Source organism: Podarcis liolepis, assembly GCF_965112155.1.
Source record: "Podarcis liolepis genome assembly, contig: HAP1_SCAFFOLD_42, whole genome shotgun sequence".
Lineage (NCBI taxonomy): Eukaryota > Metazoa > Chordata > Lepidosauria > Squamata > Lacertidae > Podarcis > Podarcis liolepis.
This window is the reverse complement of record NW_028148847.1, coordinates 429738-448337: the sequence shown is the minus strand read 5'-3', so window position 1 is coordinate 448337 and position 18600 is coordinate 429738. Positions and strand designations below refer to the sequence as shown.

Below are 18600 nucleotides of genomic sequence, written 5' to 3'. Positions count from 1 at the left end.
GCTTTCAGGGGAGCATTTGCAACCAGTTGGCACCATTTTTGAGTGAACTGCCAAAAGTCAGATTTTTGCTGAAAATGTGACCCCGGGGCTTAGAGATATTTTCAAAAAAATATTTTCTGCCGGTTAAGTTTTTGAGGGCTGATTTCTTGTCCTGTGATAAAAAGCCTTCTGTTTCGAGTGCCAAACCTTTCAGGGGAGCATTTGCAACCAGTTGGCACCATTTTTGACTGAACTGCCAAAAGTCAGATTTTTGCTGAAAATGTGACCCCGGGGCTTAGAGATTTTTTCAAAAAAATATTTTCTGCCGGTTAAGTTTTTGAGGGCTGATTTCTTGTCCTGTGATAAAAAGCCTTCTGTTTCCATCGCCAAACCTTTCAGGGGAGCATTTGCAACCAGTTGGCACCATTTTTGACTGAACTGCCAAAAGTCAGATTTTTGCTGAAATTGTGACCCCGGGGCTTAGAGATTTTTTCAAAAAAATATTTTCTGCCGGTTACGTTTTTGAGGGCTGATTTCTTGTCCTGTGATAAAAAGCCTTCTGTTTCCCTCGCCAAACCTTTCAGGGGAGCATTTACAACCAGTTGGCACCATTTTTGACTGAACTGCCAAAAGTCAGATTTTTGCTGAAATTGTGACCCCGGGGCTTAGAGATTTTTTCAAAAAAATATTTTCTGCCGGTTAAGTTTTTGAGGGCTGATTTCTTGTCCTGTGATAAAAAGCCTTCTGTTTCCATCGCCAAAGCTTTCAGGGGAGCATTTGCAACCAGTTGGCACCATTTTTGAGTGAACTGCCAAAAGTCAGATTTTTGCTGAAATTGTGACCCCGGGGCTTAGAGATTTTTTCAAAAAAACATTTTCTGCCGGTTAAGTTTTTGAGGGCTGATTTCTTGTCCTGTGATAAAAAGCCTTCTGTTTCCATCGCCAAAGCTTTCAGGGGAGCATTTGCAACCAGTTGGCACCATTTTTGAGTGAACTGCCAAAAGTCAGATTTTTGCTGAAATTGTGACCCCGGGGCTTAGAGATTTTTTCAAAAAAATATTTTCTGCCGGTTAAGTTTTTGAGGGCTGATTTCTTGTCCTGTGATAAAAAGCCTTCTGTTTCCATCGCCAAAGCTTTCAGGGGAGCATTTGCAACCAGTTGGCACCATTTTTGAGTGAACTGCCAAAAGTCAGATTTTTGCTGAAATTGTGACCCCGGGGCTTAGAGATATTTTCAAAAAAATATTTTCTGCCGGTTAAGTTTTTGAGGGCTGATTTCTTGTCCTGTGATAAAAAGCCTTCTGTTTCCATCGCCAGACCTTTCAGGAGACCATTTTCAAGCTTTTGGCAACATTTTTGAGTGAACTGCCAAAAGTCAGATTTTTGCTGAAATTGTGACCCCGGGGCTTAGGGATTTTTTCAAAAAAATATTTTCTGCCGGTTAAGTTTTTGAGGGCTGATTTCTTGTCCTGTGATAAAAAGCCTTCTGTTACGGGTGCGAAACCTTTCAGAGGAGCATTTGCAACCGGTTGGCACCGTTTTTGAGTGAACTGCCAAAAGTCAGATTTTTGCTGAAAATGTGACCCCGGGGCTTAGAGATATTTTCAAAAAAATATTTTCTGCCGGTTAAGTTTTTGAGGGCTGATTTCTTGTCCTGTGATAAAAAGCCTTCTGTTTCGAGTGCCAAACCTTTCAGGGGAGCATTTGCAACCAGTTGGCACCATTTTTGACTGAACTGCCAAAAGTCAGATTTTTGCTGAAATTGTGACCCCGGGGCTTAGAGATTTTTTCAAAAAAACATTTTCTGCCGGTTAAGTTTTTGAGGGCTGATTTCTTGTCCTGTGATAAAAAGCCTTCTGTTTCGAGTGCCAAAGCTTTCAGGGGAGCATTTGCAACCAGTTGGCACCATTTTTGAGTGAACTGCCAAAAGTCAGATTTTTGCTGAAAATGTGACCCCGGGGCTTAGAGATATTTTCAAAAAAAATATTTTCTGCCGGTTAAGTTTTTGAGGGCTGATTTCTTGTCCTGTGATAAAAAGCCTTCTGTTTCGAGTGCCAAACCTTTCAGGGGAGCATTTGCAACCAGTTGGCACCATTTTTGACTGAACTGCCAAAAGTCAGATTTTTGCTGAAAATGTGACCCCGGGGCTTAGAGATTTTTTCAAAAAAATATTTTCTGCCGGTTAAGTTTTTGACGGCTGATTTCTTGTCCTGTGATAAAAAGCCTTCTGTTTCCATCGCCAAACCTTTCAGGGGAGCATTTGCAACCAGTTGGCACCATTTTTGACTGAACTGCCAAAAGTCAGATTTTTGCTGAAATTGTGACCCCGGGGCTTAGAGATTTTTTCAAAAAAATATTTTCTGCCGGTTAAGTTTTTGAGGGCTGATTTCTTGTCCTGTGATAAAAAGCCTTCTGTTTCGAGTGCCAAACCTTTCAGGGGAGCATTTGCAACCAGTTGGCACCATTTTTGACTGAACTGCCAAAAGTCAGATTTTTGCTGATTTTGTGACCCCGGGGCTTAGAGATTTTTTCAAAAAAACATTTTCTGCCGGTTAAGTTTTTGAGGGCTGATTTCTTGTCCTGTGATAAAAAGCCTTCTGTTTCCATCACCAAAGCTTTCAGGGGAGCATTTGCAACCAGTTGGCACCATTTTTGAATGAACTTCCAAAACTCAGATTTTTTCTGAAATTGTGACCCCGGGGCTTAGGGATTTTTTCAAAAAAATATTTTCTGCCGGTTAAGTTTTTGAGGGCTGATTTCTTGTCCTGTGATAAAAAGCCTTCTGTTACGGGTGCGAAACCTTTCAGAGGAGCATTTGCAACCGGTTGGCACCGTTTTTGAGTGAACTGCCAAAAGTCAGATTTTTGCTGAAATTGTGACCCCGGGGCTTAGGGATTTTTTCAAAAAAATATTTTCTGCCGGTTAAGTTTTTGAGGGCTGATTTCTTGTCCTGTGATGAAAAGCCTTCTGTTTCGAGTGCCAAACCTTTCAGGGGAGCATTTGCAACCAGTTGGCACCATTTTTGACTGAACTGCCAAAAGTCAGATTTTTGCTGAAAATGTGACCCCGGGGCTTAGAGATATTTTCAAAAAAATATTTTCTGCCGGTTAAGTTTTTGAGGGCTGATTTCTTGTCCTGTGATAAAAAGCCTTCTGTTTCGAGTGCCAAACCTTTCAGGGGAGCATTTGCAACCAGTTGGCACCATTTTTGACTGAACTGCCAAAAGTCAGATTTTTGCTGAAAATGTGACCCCGGGGCTTAGAGATTTTTTCAAAAAAATATTTTCTGCCGGTTAAGTTTTTGAGGGCTGATTTCTTGTCCTGTGATAAAAAGCCTTCTGTTTCCCTCGCCAAACCTTTCAGGGGAGCATTTGCAACCAGTTGGCACCATTTTTGACTGAACTGCCAAAAGTCAGATTTTTGCTGAAATTGTGACCCCGGGGCTTAGAGATTTTTTCAAAAAAATATTTTCTGCCGGTTAAGTTTTTGAGGGCTGATTTCTTGTCCTGTGATAAAAAGCCTTCTGTTTCGAGTGCCAAACCTTTCAGGGGAGCATTTGCAACCAGTTGGCACCATTTTTGACTGAACTGCCAAAAGTCAGATTTTTGCTGAAATTGTGACCCCGGGGCTTAGAGATTTTTTCAAAAAAACATTTTCTGCCGGTTAAGTTTTTGAGGGCTGATTTCTTGTCCTGTGATAAAAAGCCTTCTGTTTCGAGTGCCAAAGCTTTCAGGGGAGCATTTGCAACCAGTTGGCACCATTTTTGAGTGAACTGCCAAAAGTCAGATTTTTGCTGAAAATGTGACCCCGGGGCTTAGAGATATTTTCAAAAAAATATTTTCTGCCGGTTAAGTTTTTGAGGGCTGATTTCTTGTCCTGTGATAAAAAGCCTTCTGTTTCGAGTGCCAAACCTTTCAGGGGAGCATTTGCAACCAGTTGGCACCATTTTTGACTGAACTGCCAAAAGTCAGATTTTTGCTGAAAATGTGACCCCGGGGCTTAGAGATTTTTTCAAAAAAATATTTTCTGCCGGTTAAGTTTTTGAGGGCTGATTTCTTGTCCTGTGATAAAAAGCCTTCTGTTTCCATCGCCAAACCTTTCAGGGGAGCATTTGCAACCAGTTGGCACCATTTTTGACTGAACTGCCAAAAGTCAGATTTTTGCTGAAATTGTGACCCCGGGGCTTAGAGATTTTTTCAAAAAAATATTTTCTGCCGGTTAAGTTTTTGAGGGCTGATTTCTTGTCCTGTGATAAAAAGCCTTCTGTTTCGAGTGCCAAACCTTTCAGGGGAGCATTTGCAACCAGTTGGCACCATTTTTGACTGAACTGCCAAAAGTCAGATTTTTGCTGAAATTGTGACCCCGGGGCTTAGAGATTTTTTCAAAAAAACATTTTCTGCCGGTTAAGTTTTTGAGGGCTGATTTCTTGTCCTGTGATAAAAAGCCTTCTGTTTCCATCACCAAAGCTTTCAGGGGAGCATTTGCAACCAGTTGGCACCATTTTTGAGTGAACTGCCAAAAGTCAGATTTTTGCTGAAATTGTGACCCCGGGGCTTAGAGATTTTTTCAAAAAAATATTTTCTGCCGGTTACGTTTTTGAGGGCTGATTTCTTGTCCTGTGATAAAAAGCCTTCTGTTTCCCTCGCCAAACCTTTCAGGGGAGCATTTACAACCAGTTGGCACCATTTTTGACTGAACTGCCAAAAGTCAGATTTTTGCTGAAATTGTGACCCCGGGGCTTAGAGATTTTTTCAAAAAAACATTTTCTGCCGGTTAAGTTTTTGAGGGCTGATTTCTTGTCCTGTGATAAAAAGCCTTCTGTTTCCATCGCCAAAGCTTTCAGGGGAGCATTTGCAACCAGTTGGCACCATTTTTGAGTGAACTGCCAAAAGTCAGATTTTTGCTGAAATTGTGACCCCGGGGCTTAGAGATTTTTTCAAAAAAATATTTTCTGCCGGTTAAGTTTTTGAGGGCTGATTTCTTGTCCTGTGATAAAAAGCCTTCTGTTTCCATCGCCAAAGCTTTCAGGGGAGCATTTGCAACCAGTTGGCACCATTTTTGAGTGAACTGCCAAAAGTCAGATTTTTGCTGAAATTGTGACCCCGGGGCTTAGAGATATTTTCAAAAAAATATTTTCTGCCGGTTAAGTTTTTGAGGGCTGATTTCTTGTCCTGTGATAAAAAGCCTTCTATTTCCATCGCCAGACCTTTCAGGAGACCATTTTCAAGCTTTTGGCAACATTTTTGAGTGAACTGCCAAAAGTCAGATTTTTGCTGAAATTGTGACCCCGGGGCTTAGGGATTTTTTCAAAAAAATATTTTCTGCCGGTTAAGTTTTTGAGGGCTGATTTCTTGTCCTGTGATAAAAAGCCTTCTGTTACGGGTGCGAAACCTTTCAGAGGAGCATTTGCAACCGGTTGGCACCGTTTTTGAGTGAACTGCCAAAAGTCAGATTTTTGCTGAAATTGTGACCCCGGGGCTTAGGGATTTTTTCAAAAAAATATTTTCTGCCGGTTAAGTTTTTGAGGGCTGATTTCTTGTCCTGTGATGAAAAGCCTTCTGTTTCGAGTGCCAAACCTTTCAGGGGAGCATTTACAACCAGTTGGCACCATTTTTGACTGAACTGCCAAAAGTCAGATTTTTGCTGAAAATGTGACCCCGGGGCTTAGAGATATTTTCAAAAAAATATTTTCTGCCGGTTAAGTTTTTGAGGGCTGATTTCTTGTCCTGTGATGAAAAGCCTTCTGTTTCGAGTGCCAAACCTTTCAGGGGAGCATTTGCAACCAGTTGGCACCATTTTTGACTGAACTGCCAAAAGTCAGATTTTTGCTGAAAATGTGACCCCGGGGCTTAGAGATTTTTTCAAAAAAATATTTTCTGCCGGTTAAGTTTTTGAGGGCTGATTTCTTGTCCTGTGATAAAAAGCCTTCTGTTTCCCTCGCCAAACCTTTCAGGGGAGCATTTGCAACCAGTTGGCACCATTTTTGACTGAACTGCCAAAAGTCAGATTTTTGCTGAAATTGTGACCCCGGGGCTTAGAGATTTTTTCAAAAAAATATTTTCTGCCGGTTAAGTTTTTGAGGGCTGATTTCTTGTCCTGTGATAAAAAGCCTTCTGTTTCGAGTGCCAAACCTTTCAGGGGAGCATTTGCAACCAGTTGGCACCATTTTTGACTGAACTGCCAAAAGTCAGATTTTTGCTGAAATTGTGACCCCGGGGCTTAGAGATTTTTTCAAAAAAACATTTTCTGCCGGTTAAGTTTTTGAGGGCTGATTTCTTGTCCTGTGATAAAAAGCCTTCTGTTTCCATCGCCAAAGCTTTCAGGGGAGCATTTGCAACCAGTTGGCACCATTTTTGAGTGAACTGCCAAAAGTCAGATTTTTGCTGAAATTGTGACCCCGGGGCTTAGAGATTTTTTCAAAAAAATATTTTCTGCCGGTTACGTTTTTGAGGGCTGATTTCTTGTCCTGTGATAAAAAGCCTTCTGTTTCCATCGCCAAAGCTTTCAGGGGAGCATTTGCAACCAGTTGGCACCATTTTTGAGTGAACTTCCAAAAGTCAGATTTTTGCTGAAATTGTGACCCCGGGGCTTAGAGATTTTTTCAAAAAAATATTTTCTGACGGTTAAGTTTTTGAGGGCTGATTTCTTGTCCTGTGATAAAAAGCCTTCTGTTTCCATCGCCAAAGCTTTCAGGGGAGCATTTGCAACCAGTTGGCACCATTTTTGACTGAACTGCCAAAAGTCAGATTTTTGCTGAAATTGTGACCCCGGGGCTTAGAGATTTTTTCAAAAAAATATTTTCTGCCGGTTAAGTTTTTGAGGGCTGATTTCTTGTCCTGTGATAAAAAGCCTTCTGTTTCCATCGCCAAAGCTTTCAGGGGAGCATTTGCAACCGGTTGGCATCATTTTTGAGTGAACTTCCAAAAGTCAGATTTTTGCTGAAATTGTGACCCCGGGGCTTAGAGATTTTTTCAAAAAAATATTTTCTGCCGGTTAAGTTTTTGAGGGCTGATTTCTTGTCCTGTGATAAAAAGCCTTCTGTTTCCATCGCCAAAGCTTTCAGGGGAGCATTTGCAACCAGTTGGCACCATTTTTGAGTGAACTTCCAAAAGTCAGATTTTTGCTGAATTTGTGACCCTGGGGCTTAGGGATTTTTTCAAAAAAATATTTTCTGCCGGTTAAGTTTTTGAGGGCTGATTTCTTGTCCTGTGATAAAAAGGCTTCTGTTTCCATCGCCAAAGCTTTCAGGGGAGCATTTGCAACCAGTTGGCACCATTTTTGACTGAACTGCCAAAAGTCAGATTTTTTTCTGAAATTGTGACCCCGGGGCTTAGGGATTTTTTGAAAAAAAAATTTTCTGCCGGTAAAGTTTTTGAGGGCTGATTTCTTGTCCTGTGATAAAAAGCCTTCTGTTACAGGTGCCAAACCTTTCAGAGGAGCATTTGCAACCGGTTGGCACCGTTTGTGAGTGAACTGCCAAAAGTCAGATTTTTGCTGAAATTGTGACCCCGGGGCTTAGAGATTTTTTCAAAAAAATATTTTCTGCCGGTTAAGTTTTTGAGGGCTGATTTCTTGTCCTGTGATAAAAAGCCTTCTGTTTCGAGTGCCAAACCTTTCAGGGGAGCATTTGTAACCAGTTGGCACCATTTCTGACTGAACTGCCAAAAGTCAGATTTTTGCTGAAATTGTGACCCCGGGGCTTAGAGATTTTTTCAAAAAAACATTTTCTGCCGGTTAAGTTTTTGAGGGCTGATTTCTTGTCCTGTGATAAAAAGCCTTCTGTTTCCATCGCCAAAGCTTTCAGGGGAGCATTTGCAACCAGTTGGCACCATTTTTGACTGAACTGCCAAAAGTCAGATTTTTTTCTGAAATTGTGACCCCGGGGCTTAGGGATTTTTTCAAAAAAATATTTTCTGCCGGTTAAGTTTTTGAGGGCTGATTTCTTGTCCTGTGATAAAAAGCCTTCTGTTTGGAGTGCCAAAGCTTTCAGGGGAGCATTTGCAACCAGTTGGCACCATTTTTGAGTGAACTTCCAAAAGTCAGATTTTTGCTGAAATTGTGACCCCGGGGCTTAGAGATTTTTTCAAAAAAATATTTTCTGACGGTTAAGTTTTTGAGGGCTGATTTCTTGTCCTGTGATAAAAAGCCTTCTGTTTCCATCGCCAAAGCTTTCAGGGGAGCATTTGCAACCAGTTGGCACCATTTTTGACTGAACTGCCAAAAGTCAGATTTTTGCTGAAATTGTGACCCCGGGGCTTAGAGATTTTTTCAAAAAAATATTTTCTGCCGGTTAAGTTTTTGAGGGCTGATTTCTTGTCCTGTGATAAAAAGCCTTCTGTTTCCATCGCCAAAGCTTTCAGGGGAGCATTTGCAACCGGTTGGCATCATTTTTGAGTGAACTTCCAAAAGTCAGATTTTTGCTGAAATTGTGACCCCCGGGGCATAGGGATTTTTTCAAAAAAATATTTTCTGCCGGTTAAGTTTTTGAGGGCTGATTTCTTGTCCTGTGATAAAAAGCCTTCTGTTACAGGTGCCAAACTTTTCAGGGGAGCATTTGCAACCGGTTGGCACCGTTTTTGAGTGAACTGCCAAAAGTCAGATTTTTGCTGAAATTGTGACCCCGGGGCTTAGGGATTTTTTCAAAAAAATATTTTCTGCCGGTTAAGTTTTTGAGGGCTGATTTCTTGTCCTGTGATAAAAAGCCTTCTGTTACAGGTGCCAAAACTTTCAGGGGAGCATTTGCAACCGGTTGGCACCGTTTTTGAGTGAACTGCCAAAAGTCAGATTTTTGCTGAAATTGTGACCCCGGGGCTTAGAGATATTTTCAAAAAAATATTTTCTGCCGGTTAAGTTTTTGAGGGCTGATTTCTTGTCCTGTGATAAAAAGCCTTCTGTTTCGAGTGCCAAACCTTTCAGGAGACCATTTTCAAGCTTTTGGCAACATTTTTGAGTGAACTGCCAAAAGTCAGATTTTTGCTGAAATTGTGACCCCGGGGCTTAGGGATTTTTTCAAAAAAATATTTTCTGCCTGTTAAGTTTTTGAGGGCTGATTTCTTGTCCTGTGATAAAAAGCCTTCTGTTTGGAGTGCCAAAGCTTTCAGGGGAGCATTTGCAACCGGTTGGCACCGTTTTTGAGTGAACTTCCAAAAGTCAGATTTTAGCAGAAATTGTGACCCCGGGGCTTAGGGATTTTTTCAAAAAAATATTTTCTGCCGGTTAAGTTTTTGAGGGCTGATTTCTTGTCCTGTGATAAAAAGCCTTCTGTTTCGAGTGCCAAACCTTTCAGGAGACCATTTTCAAGCTTTTGGCAACATTTTTGAGTGAACTGCCAAAAGTCAGATTTTTGCTGAAATTGTGACCCCGGGGCTTAGAGATTTTTTCAAAAAAATATTTTCTGCCGGTTAAGTTTTTGACGGCTGATTTCTTGTCCTGTGATAAAAAGCCTTCTGTTTCCATCGCCAAAGCTTTCAGGGGAGCATTTGCAACCAGTTGGCACCATTTTTGACTGAACTGCCAAAAGTCAGATTTTTGCTGAAATTGTGACCCCGGGGCTTAGAGATTTTTTCAAAAAAATATTTTCTGCCGGTTAAGTTTTTGAGGGCTGATTTCTTGTCCTGTGATAAAAAGCCTTCTGTTTCGAGTGCCAAACCTTTCAGGGGAGCATTTGCAACCAGTTGGCACCATTTTTGACTGAACTGCCAAAAGTCAGATTTTTGCTGAAATTGTGACCCCGGGGCTTAGAGATTTTTTCAAAAAAACATTTTCTGCCGGTTAAGTTTTTGAGGGCTGATTTCTTGTCCTGTGATAAAAAGCCTTCTGTTTCCATCGCCAAAGCTTTCAGGGGAGCATTTGCAACCAGTTGGCACCATTTTTGAGTGAACTGCCAAAAGTCAGATTTTTGCTGAAATTGTGACCCCGGGGCTTAGAGATTTTTTCAAAAAAATATTTTCTGCCGGTTACGTTTTTGAGGGCTGATTTCTTGTCCTGTGATAAAAAGCCTTCTGTTTCCATCACCAAAGCTTTCAGGGGAGCATTTGCAACCAGTTGGCACCATTTTTGAGTGAACTGCCAAAAGTCAGATTTTTGCTGAAATTGTGACCCCGGGGCTTAGAGATTTTTTCAAAAAAATATTTTCTGCCGGTTACGTTTTTGAGGGCTGATTTCTTGTCCTGTGATAAAAAGCCTTCTGTTTCCCTCGCCAAACCTTTCAGGGGAGCATTTACAACCAGTTGGCACCATTTTTGACTGAACTGCCAAAAGTCAGATTTTTGCTGAAATTGTGACCCCGGGGCTTAGAGATTTTTTCAAAAAAACATTTTCTGCCGGTTAAGTTTTTGAGGGCTGATTTCTTGTCCTGTGATAAAAAGCCTTCTGTTTCCATCGCCAAAGCTTTCAGGGGAGCATTTGCAACCAGTTGGCACCATTTTTGAGTGAACTGCCAAAAGTCAGATTTTTGCTGAAATTGTGACCCCGGGGCTTAGAGATTTTTTCAAAAAAATATTTTCTGCCGGTTAAGTTTTTGAGGGCTGATTTCTTGTCCTGTGATAAAAAGCCTTCTGTTTCCATCGCCAAAGCTTTCAGGGGAGCATTTGCAACCAGTTGGCACCATTTTTGAGTGAACTGCCAAAAGTCAGATTTTTGCTGAAATTGTGACCCCGGGGCTTAGAGATATTTTCAAAAAAATATTTTCTGCCGGTTAAGTTTTTGAGGGCTGATTTCTTGTCCTGTGATAAAAAGCCTTCTATTTCCATCGCCAGACCTTTCAGGAGACCATTTTCAAGCTTTTGGCAAAGCGTGTTCTCCTTCATGGAGAGCACGTGTTGCGGTGGGGGCTGCCAGGACACTCCAAAGTTGGGGGGCGGGCTAATTGATTGTTGGCCACTGATACGATTGGGGTTTCCCTTGTTGTTGGGAAGAAGTTAATGTTGCAATTTTTTGATTGACAGCCAGAAATAGTAAAACTCCTTGCACGAGGCTAGAGCTTCCTCTTTTCGCCCGTGCATCAGATTGATCACAGCGAAGGGAGACGGTTGTATTTTTCTACTAATTACCCATTATCCTTGTGTCTTTGGCCTGCTTTAATTGCGTTAGGTCTATTAATTCTTAATTTTGTCCTTTGATTAAGTTTCCTCTCTGTAATAATTATTTAATTTTATTTTAATTTTCCCTCTCCTTCTAAAATTTTTACCCCTCATTCCCACCCCCCTTAGTCTTTTAATTTTCCCCTATTCCCCCCACCCCCTCCCCCCCACTGTAGCTTACCTTAACAGTTGGAGGCACTAGGCCTCTGCGAGGTGCACCCAGCCGCAGGGGCGTTCGCCCGGCCTGCGCAGGGGTGCAGCTGCCTAGGCCTGGTTTCTGGTTGGACAAAGGGCCTTTTTTCGGCAGCGCCTGGTGCTGTGCCGAAGTGGGGGGTGCCTCCGGCCCTGCTGGGCTTTCTTAGGCTTTCCGAGCCCCCCCCCTTTCCCCGCCCCCCCCCCGCTGATTTCCGAGGCCGGGTTCGGCCTTCTTTTGTCCTCAGCGGCCCTCCCTGCAAAGCAGGGAGGTCTGGTGTCTGGCGGGGCTGCAGGGAGGCAGGCACGGCCTAACTTGGGCCTGGGTGCAGGCCCGTTGTGTTCAGGCGCCTTTCCGTGCTCCGTTTTGGCGGGAACGCCATTTTCTGGGCTTCAATTGCTCACGCAGGCCATCTAGTGGCCGTTCTGAGGCACTGCAGCCTGTTTTATTATTGTTTTATTGCAGCCTCCCTGATTTAATTGCTCACGCACTCCCTCTAGTGGCCATTCTGAGCCACTGCAGCCTGTTTTATTATTGCTTTATTTAGGCGCATAATTGCTGCCATCTGGTGGCCGTTCTGAGCATTGCTGCCTCCCTGATTTAATTATAAAGAAATACTTTAGACTGTTAATTGCTGCCACTTTGTAGACATTCTGTGCATTGCAGCCTATTGTTTTATTTTAGCACAGGGAAGCTAATTTGCTTCCAGCTAGTGGCCAATAAAAGAAAGGCACCTTCTGGTTAATTGGATGCTCCTTAATTAAGTAGCTTACTGTTTTATTTTGGTTCATTTGTGATCACCAGGTATCTGGGGTGCATTAACTTCTTTTCTCGTGTCGATATTTCTTTTTCTTGGTAGCCATCATGTCTCCGAAGAGAGTCCCAGCGCAGCCTGCCTTGACCGTTCCGCCTAAAAGGACCATTCGGGGACCTTCTCAGTCGCTTCGATCCCCCTCAACTGGTCAGGCCTCAGGGCGTCTGCAATCTTTGGTTTCAAGCCTGGCGGGTGATCCAGCTGCTTTGGCTCGCTTTGCTTCTGAAGTAGATGGCCTGATCCAACGCTGTAGCGCCGGGCCTAGCCAGCAACCAGTGGTGACCACTGCGGCTGCAGTTTCTTCAGCTTCTGATTCCGCATCTAGCGATGAAAATGATTTGCCCATGTCTGGTGTTTTGTTTTCTGATTCTCAGTTTTCTCGGAATGTGGGCTCAGCCCCTGCATCTAGTCACACGCAGGAGGGCAGAACCCCTTCTCGGCGCGCAACCAGGAGGGGGCGACGGGAAAAGGCCCCTTCTAGGCGTGGGGGGTCTTCTAGGCCAGGGTCAGCTTTGCAACCCTTACCTAGTACCTCTGTGGGTTCTGATCAGTCACCTGCCACCTCTTCTCAGTCTGTCCCAGGCGCAGCACTTCAGGGTCCAGCATCAGAGTCTTCTGAGGAGGACAGCCTACCTGTGCCAGCCAAGTCCTCTTCGGGTGGCACACGCCGCCGCAAGAAGTCTTCCAGAAAGCGTGCGAAGAGAGGGCGGAGGGACACCTCTTCATCATCAGGTACATCTTCGGAGACTTCAGAGTCTGAGTCAGAGGCCTCCTCAGAATTTTATTGGGGTCTGGGAGAATCGGCCTCTCGTTTCCCCAAATGGGTTTGGGAGCGGAGGGCCAACTCCCATCGAGCAAAATATGGGGCCACTCAGGAATACTTAAATGGGGTGTTGTTACCTGATATTAAGAAGTCGACTAATTCGGCTAGGGATGTGATCCCAGGGTGTCACCTTTCAAAGAAGTTGAGAACTAGGATATTGAATGGTCGCTATGTTGACATGTTCAAACTGAGCCCTCCAGTAGACAGTTCGCAGGCCCAAGAGAAGTCAGTTCTGTCCTCTAAGAAACGGGCTGCTGATTCTAAAGTGGATAGAACTTTCGACCGCTGGTTGGATTGTTTCCAGGTTTTTGCCGGGATCGTTTCAGCATGTTATCCCAAAAGAGCGGTTCATTTAATTGTCTACCAGTCTATCGTACGTAAGGCGTTCGAAATGGCTGGTCAGAATGCTGCCTTTGATTATGATGAGAATTTCAGAAGAAGGGCAGCAAAAATTCCCACGGCCCGATGGGATCGGAGGGATTTGGATGTATGGACCACTTATGTGGCCCCTCAGTTTGAAAAGAAGACCCCTGAACCTCAAAAACCAAAAACAGGAGGTTTTAAAAAGCGTTTGTATTGCTGGGATTACAGTAAAGGCTCTTGCCAGCGACAATCATGTAGGTTTCCTCACGTCTGCGAAAAATGTGGTGGCAACCACCCGGGCTACACTTGCTTTGGCAGCCGCCGGCCCTTTCGTGGGGGAAAGGGGGGGTCACAAGCTGCAAAAGCGCCCCCCCCTCAAGCAGCAGCTGGCGCTTCTAAGTGAGGCGGATATGGTTTTAGCTTATACGCCGGTACGGCTTCCAGAATTGGTTCATTGGCTGCAGTTTTACCCTAACCGTGAGGCAGCTGCTTATTTACAGGAAGGCTTTTCTTCTGGTTTTAGGATCCCGGTAGCTACGGTCCCCGTAGCACGGAATCCGGTTAATCAGCAGTCAGTTAGGGAAAGGCATGAAGTGGCACGTAAAAAGATTGCGAAAGAAATTGCCTTACGTCGTATGGCAGGCCCCTTCCTGGCTCTTCCTTTCGCTAATCTACATCTCTCCCCCTTGGGAATTGTTCCGAAGAAAGCCCCCGGGGAATTTCGCCTTATTCATAACTTATCACACCCCAAGGGTTCGTCAGTAAATGACGCTATCCCCCCGGAGCTTTGTTCGGTAAAATATGCTACTCTTGATCATGCGATCAAGATGATCAGAAAATTTGGGACAGGTGCCCTGCTGGCGAAATGCGACATTGAGTCTGCTTTTCGTTTGTTGCCAATTAATCCTCAGGATTTCTGGCTTTTAGGGTTCCAGTTTGAAGGGGCATTTTATTTTGATAAAGCCATGCCCATGGGCTGCTCAATTTCATGCGCAGCTTTCGAGTGCTTTAGTACTTTTCTCGACTGGGCCTTGCGTTTTAAAACCGGCCTGGCTGGGGTGACCCATTTTTTGGATGACTTTTTACTGGCCTCGGCGAGGGACACGGGTGACTGCCTGGCCCTGCTTCAGGCTTTCGCATCTCTTACGGAAGAGTTGGGTGTCCCATTGGCATCGGATAAAACCGAGGGACCTTCCACTCAATTGACTTATTTAGGTATCCAGTTGGATACAGTTGCATCTACATCTCGCTTACCTGAGGCCAAATTGGTTAATTTGCGAAGGATAATAGAGGAGTTGCTCCCATTACGTAAGGTGACATTGCGTCAGTTGCAGTCCTTATTAGGCCACCTTAATTTTGCATGCAGGGTGGTGGCTCCTGGTCGCCCATTCTGTGCGCGCCTGGCCAGGCTTACGGCCGGCTTGCGTGCCCCTCATCATCGGGTGAGGCTGTCACCTGGTGTAAAGGCGGATTTGCAGTTATGGCTTGAATTCTTGAATGAATTCAATGGGGTGTCATTATGGCAGGACACTTTGAACCTCCATAATGACTTCCAAGTGCATTCTGATGCAGCAGGCTCTCTGGGTTTTGGGCTATACTGGAAAGGTCGTTGGTGCGCATTGCCCTGGCCGCCATCGTGGCAAGGGGAGCCTATTACGCGGGACTTAACTTTTCTTGAGTTCTTTCCCATTGCAGTGGCAGTGCACCTGTGGGTCAAGGAATTCAAGGACCATCGAGTTTGTTTCTGGTCCGATAACCAGGCCGTTGTGAACGTGTTGGCAAAACAGTCGTCCCGTTCAGCCAGGGTATCGGCCCTTCTCAGGGCTTTTGTTTTGCATTGCCTGCGCTTTAACATTGTGTTTTCAGCTCGATTCATCCCTGGCGTTTCTAATGAAATCGCTGATGCTCTGTCCCGTTTTCAGATGGAGCGGTTCAGGTCCCTTGCTCCAGAGGCGAATCTGCTGCCAGAAAATTTCCCGGATCATCTCTGGAACCTTGGCAGCAATTAGTCTTACAGGGAGTAGCCGCGTCCATTTCACCTTCCACTCTGCGCTCATATAATCGAGCTTGGACTGACTTTTTAAAATTTTGTCGTCAGTCTTTGTCTATGGAGATTGTGTCATCTCCTTCTACTTCACAAGTGCTGCAGTATTTGGCGCACCTTTTCCAATTGGGTCGAGCAGCCAGGACGCTCAGGATCCAAGCAGCGGCCATCTCCTTTTTTCTGTAAAGCCTTCTTTAATAAGGATCCTTGCGCCAAATTTGTTGTGCGCAGGGCTCTGGAAGGTTGGGGGAGGCTTGGAGCTCGACCCCCTTTGGTAAGAAAGCCTATAACTTTTGATTTGCTTACCAGCATGCGCTCGAAGTTGAGGAGCATCTGCTGGTCCAGATATGAAGCGCGGCTTTTTTCAGCCGCTTTTTCTTTGGCCTTTTTTGGTGCCCTGAGGGTAGGTGAGGTGGTATTGGAGGTCATCCGTGGCAGAGAGTCTAGGGGTTTGCTTTTGCAGGACGTAACTCTATCCCCTTCGGAGGTGGTCCTATCTATCCGGAATTCAAAGACAGACCAGTTAGGCAGGGGTGCTACTCTTAGGCTTCCCGCCACTGGGGGTAAAGGTCCTTGCCCGGTTAAGGATACCTCCAAATATTTGAACCTTAGGCCTCAGGGGCAGGGTCCCTTCTTTATTCATGAGAATGGTGCCCCATTGGCCAGGCATCAATTTGCCAGGGTGATGCGCAAAGTGATTGCAGCTTGCGGTTTAACGGCAGCAGATTACGCCCCTCATTCTTTCCGCATTGGTGCTGCCACTTCGGCAGCTCATTGGGGTTTGTCTGTAGAAAGAATTAAGAACATGGGTCGTTGGAAGTCTAATGCGTTTCGCGGCTATGTACATAGCCGTCGTTGATTGCTTGTACTTACATTTGCTTGTCTTTCTTAGGTGTGGCGGCTGTTCGCATTTGGATGGTGGGCCACAGCATTGTCCACTGGGCCAGCATCAGAGCGAAGGAGTCTGGACTTGGACCCAATCTTGGCCTGCCTCACCACGTGCAGGTGTCCTGGCTGACCAGACGTGGAATGCTGTGGGCCGAATTCCTTCCCCTTGTTCGGAAGCACGTGAGGTTTGAAGGGCCCCCTTCAGCTATTGTGCTCCAGTTGGGGGAAAACGATCTGCCCGCCACAGACTGTTGTTCTTTACGCTTTACAATTCAAAGGGACTTAGTTGAATTGGCAGAGTTTTTACCGGGTGTGAAAGTTTTTTGGTCCCAGTTGCTGCAGAGGCGCACCTGGCGTGGCAGTCGCTGTCCAGCTGCCACTGAAGGAGCCAGAAAGCGCGTTAATAAGGTGGCAATGAAAACAGTCATTGCTCATGGTGGTTCCGTGATTGCGCACCCCAATATCACCTTCAAGGAGGCTGTCCTTTTCAGGGACGATGGTGTGCATCTTTCCCCGTTGGGAAATGACTCATGGTTAAATTCTGTTGTGTTGGGTTTGAAGGTGGGGTTGCAGCTGTGAGTGGTTGGCGGCGAGCTTGAGTGCTCGGTGGCGGTTAGGCATTGGTTTATGGTTTGGTTGGTTGAGGGGCATGGATTGGCTGTGCCTGCCCCTCTAATGCTGCTGCTGCAAGGGATTCCGTTAAAGGAATTGGGGGCTAACTATTGCTTGTCCACTCTGTCAAGGGGGCTCGGGCCATAGCAATGAGCTCCTGGTTGCACTTGGGGTGAGGGCAGGTTCCCTGCTCCGCGTAACCCCCAAGTGTATTCCCCCATTCTGACTTCCGCATCGTGCGGAATGTCAGACTGTCCCCCATGGTGGGGGCACATAGTCGCAACCAATGCCTACGCAACCACTCACAAATTTGTATTTTAATAAAGTTGTGGCCAAAATTATGCCAAAAATCTTAAACAAAAACTTCTGTGTGATGTGTGAGTTATTGGGGTGGACCTGGGGACCTCGACACGCAAAGCGTGTTCTCCTTCATGGAGAGCACGTGTTGCGGTGGGGGCTGCCAGGACACTCCAAAGTTGGGGGGCGGGCTAATTGATTGTTGGCCACTGATACGATTGGGGTTTCCCTTGTTGTTGGGAAGAAGTTAATGTTGCAATTTTTTGATTGACAGCCAGAAATAGTAAAACTCCTTGCACGAGGCTAGAGCTTCCTCTTTTCGCCCGTGCATCAGATTGCCCGTCCCTCCCTCCCTAGAATAGGGTTGTTCGCTTTGACCTTGCTATGCCTGTCATGGGGTCGTCTGCTTTGGAGCGGGGGCCTGGTAGGAATTTTGTCCATCTGGCTGATTGGCTGGGGCCATTTGGTTTTTGCCTACTGCGTAGCAAATCGTCACAACTTGTAAGGTTCGCGGTTAGGCATTGGTTTATGGTTTGGTTGGTTGAGGGGCATGGATTGGCTGTGCCTGCCCCTCTAATGCTGCTGCTGCAAGGGATTCCGTTAAAGGAATTGGGGGCTAACTATTGCTTGTCCACTCTGTCAAGGGGGCTCGGGCCATAGCAATGAGCTCCTGGTTGCACTTGGGGTGAGGGCAGGTTCCCTGCTCCGCGTAACCCCCAAGTGTATTCCCCCATTCTGACTTCCGCATCGTGCGGAATGTCAGACTGTCCCCCATGGTGGGGGCACATAGTCGCAACCAATGCCTACGCAACCACTCACAAATTTGTATTTTAATAAAGTTGTGGCCAAAATTATGCCAAAAATCTTAAACAAAAACTTCTGTGTGATGTGTGAGTTATTGGGGTGGACCTGGGGACCTCGACACGCAACATTTTTGAGTGAACTGCCAAAAGTCAGATTTTTGCTGAAATTGTGACCCCGGGGCTTAGGGATTTTTTCAAAAAAATATTTTCTGCCGGTTAAGTTTTTGAGGGCTGATTTCTTGTCCTGTGATGAAAAGCCTTCTGTTTCGAGTGCCAAACCTTTCAGGGGAGCATTTACAACCAGTTGGCACCATTTTTGACTGAACTGCCAAAAGTCAGATTTTTGCTGAAAATGTGACCCCGGGGCTTAGAGATATTTTCAAAAAAATATTTTCTGCCGGTTAAGTTTTTGAGGGCTGATTTCTTGTCCTGTGATGAAAAGCCTTCTGTTTCGAGTGCCAAACCTTTCAGGGGAGCATTTGCAACCAGTTGGCACCATTTTTGACTGAACTGCCAAAAGTCAGATTTTTGCTGAAAATGTGACCCCGGGGCTTAGAGATTTTTTCAAAAAAATATTTTCTGCCGGTTAAGTTTTTGAGGGCTGATTTCTTGTCCTGTGATAAAAAGCCTTCTGTTTCCCTCGCCAAACCTTTCAGGGGAGCATTTGCAACCAGTTGGCACCATTTTTGACTGAACTGCCAAAAGT

At 45.0% G+C, this 18600-nt stretch overlaps 1 protein-coding gene across 2 annotated transcripts; it reads left to right on the top strand.

Annotated features, from left to right (window-relative positions):
- Window positions 1-10769: 10769 nt before the first annotated feature.
- On the top strand, window positions 10770-18012 carry LOC310699019 (uncharacterized protein). 2 transcript variants are annotated; one of them, XM_083520607.1, is made up of 2 exons: window positions 10770-12796; window positions 16187-18012. In XM_083520607.1, the coding sequence occupies exons 1-2, from the start codon at window positions 12115-12117 to the stop codon at window positions 16759-16761; spliced, it is 1257 nt and encodes a 418-aa protein (XP_083376733.1). In that variant the 5' UTR covers window positions 10770-12114; the 3' UTR covers window positions 16762-18012. The 2 variants fall into 2 exon arrangements, with proteins under 2 accessions (XP_083376733.1, XP_083376734.1); XM_083520608.1 differs by lacking the exon at window positions 16187-18012 and adding an exon at window positions 15173-15638.
- The last annotated feature ends 588 nt before the right edge of the window (window positions 18013-18600 follow it).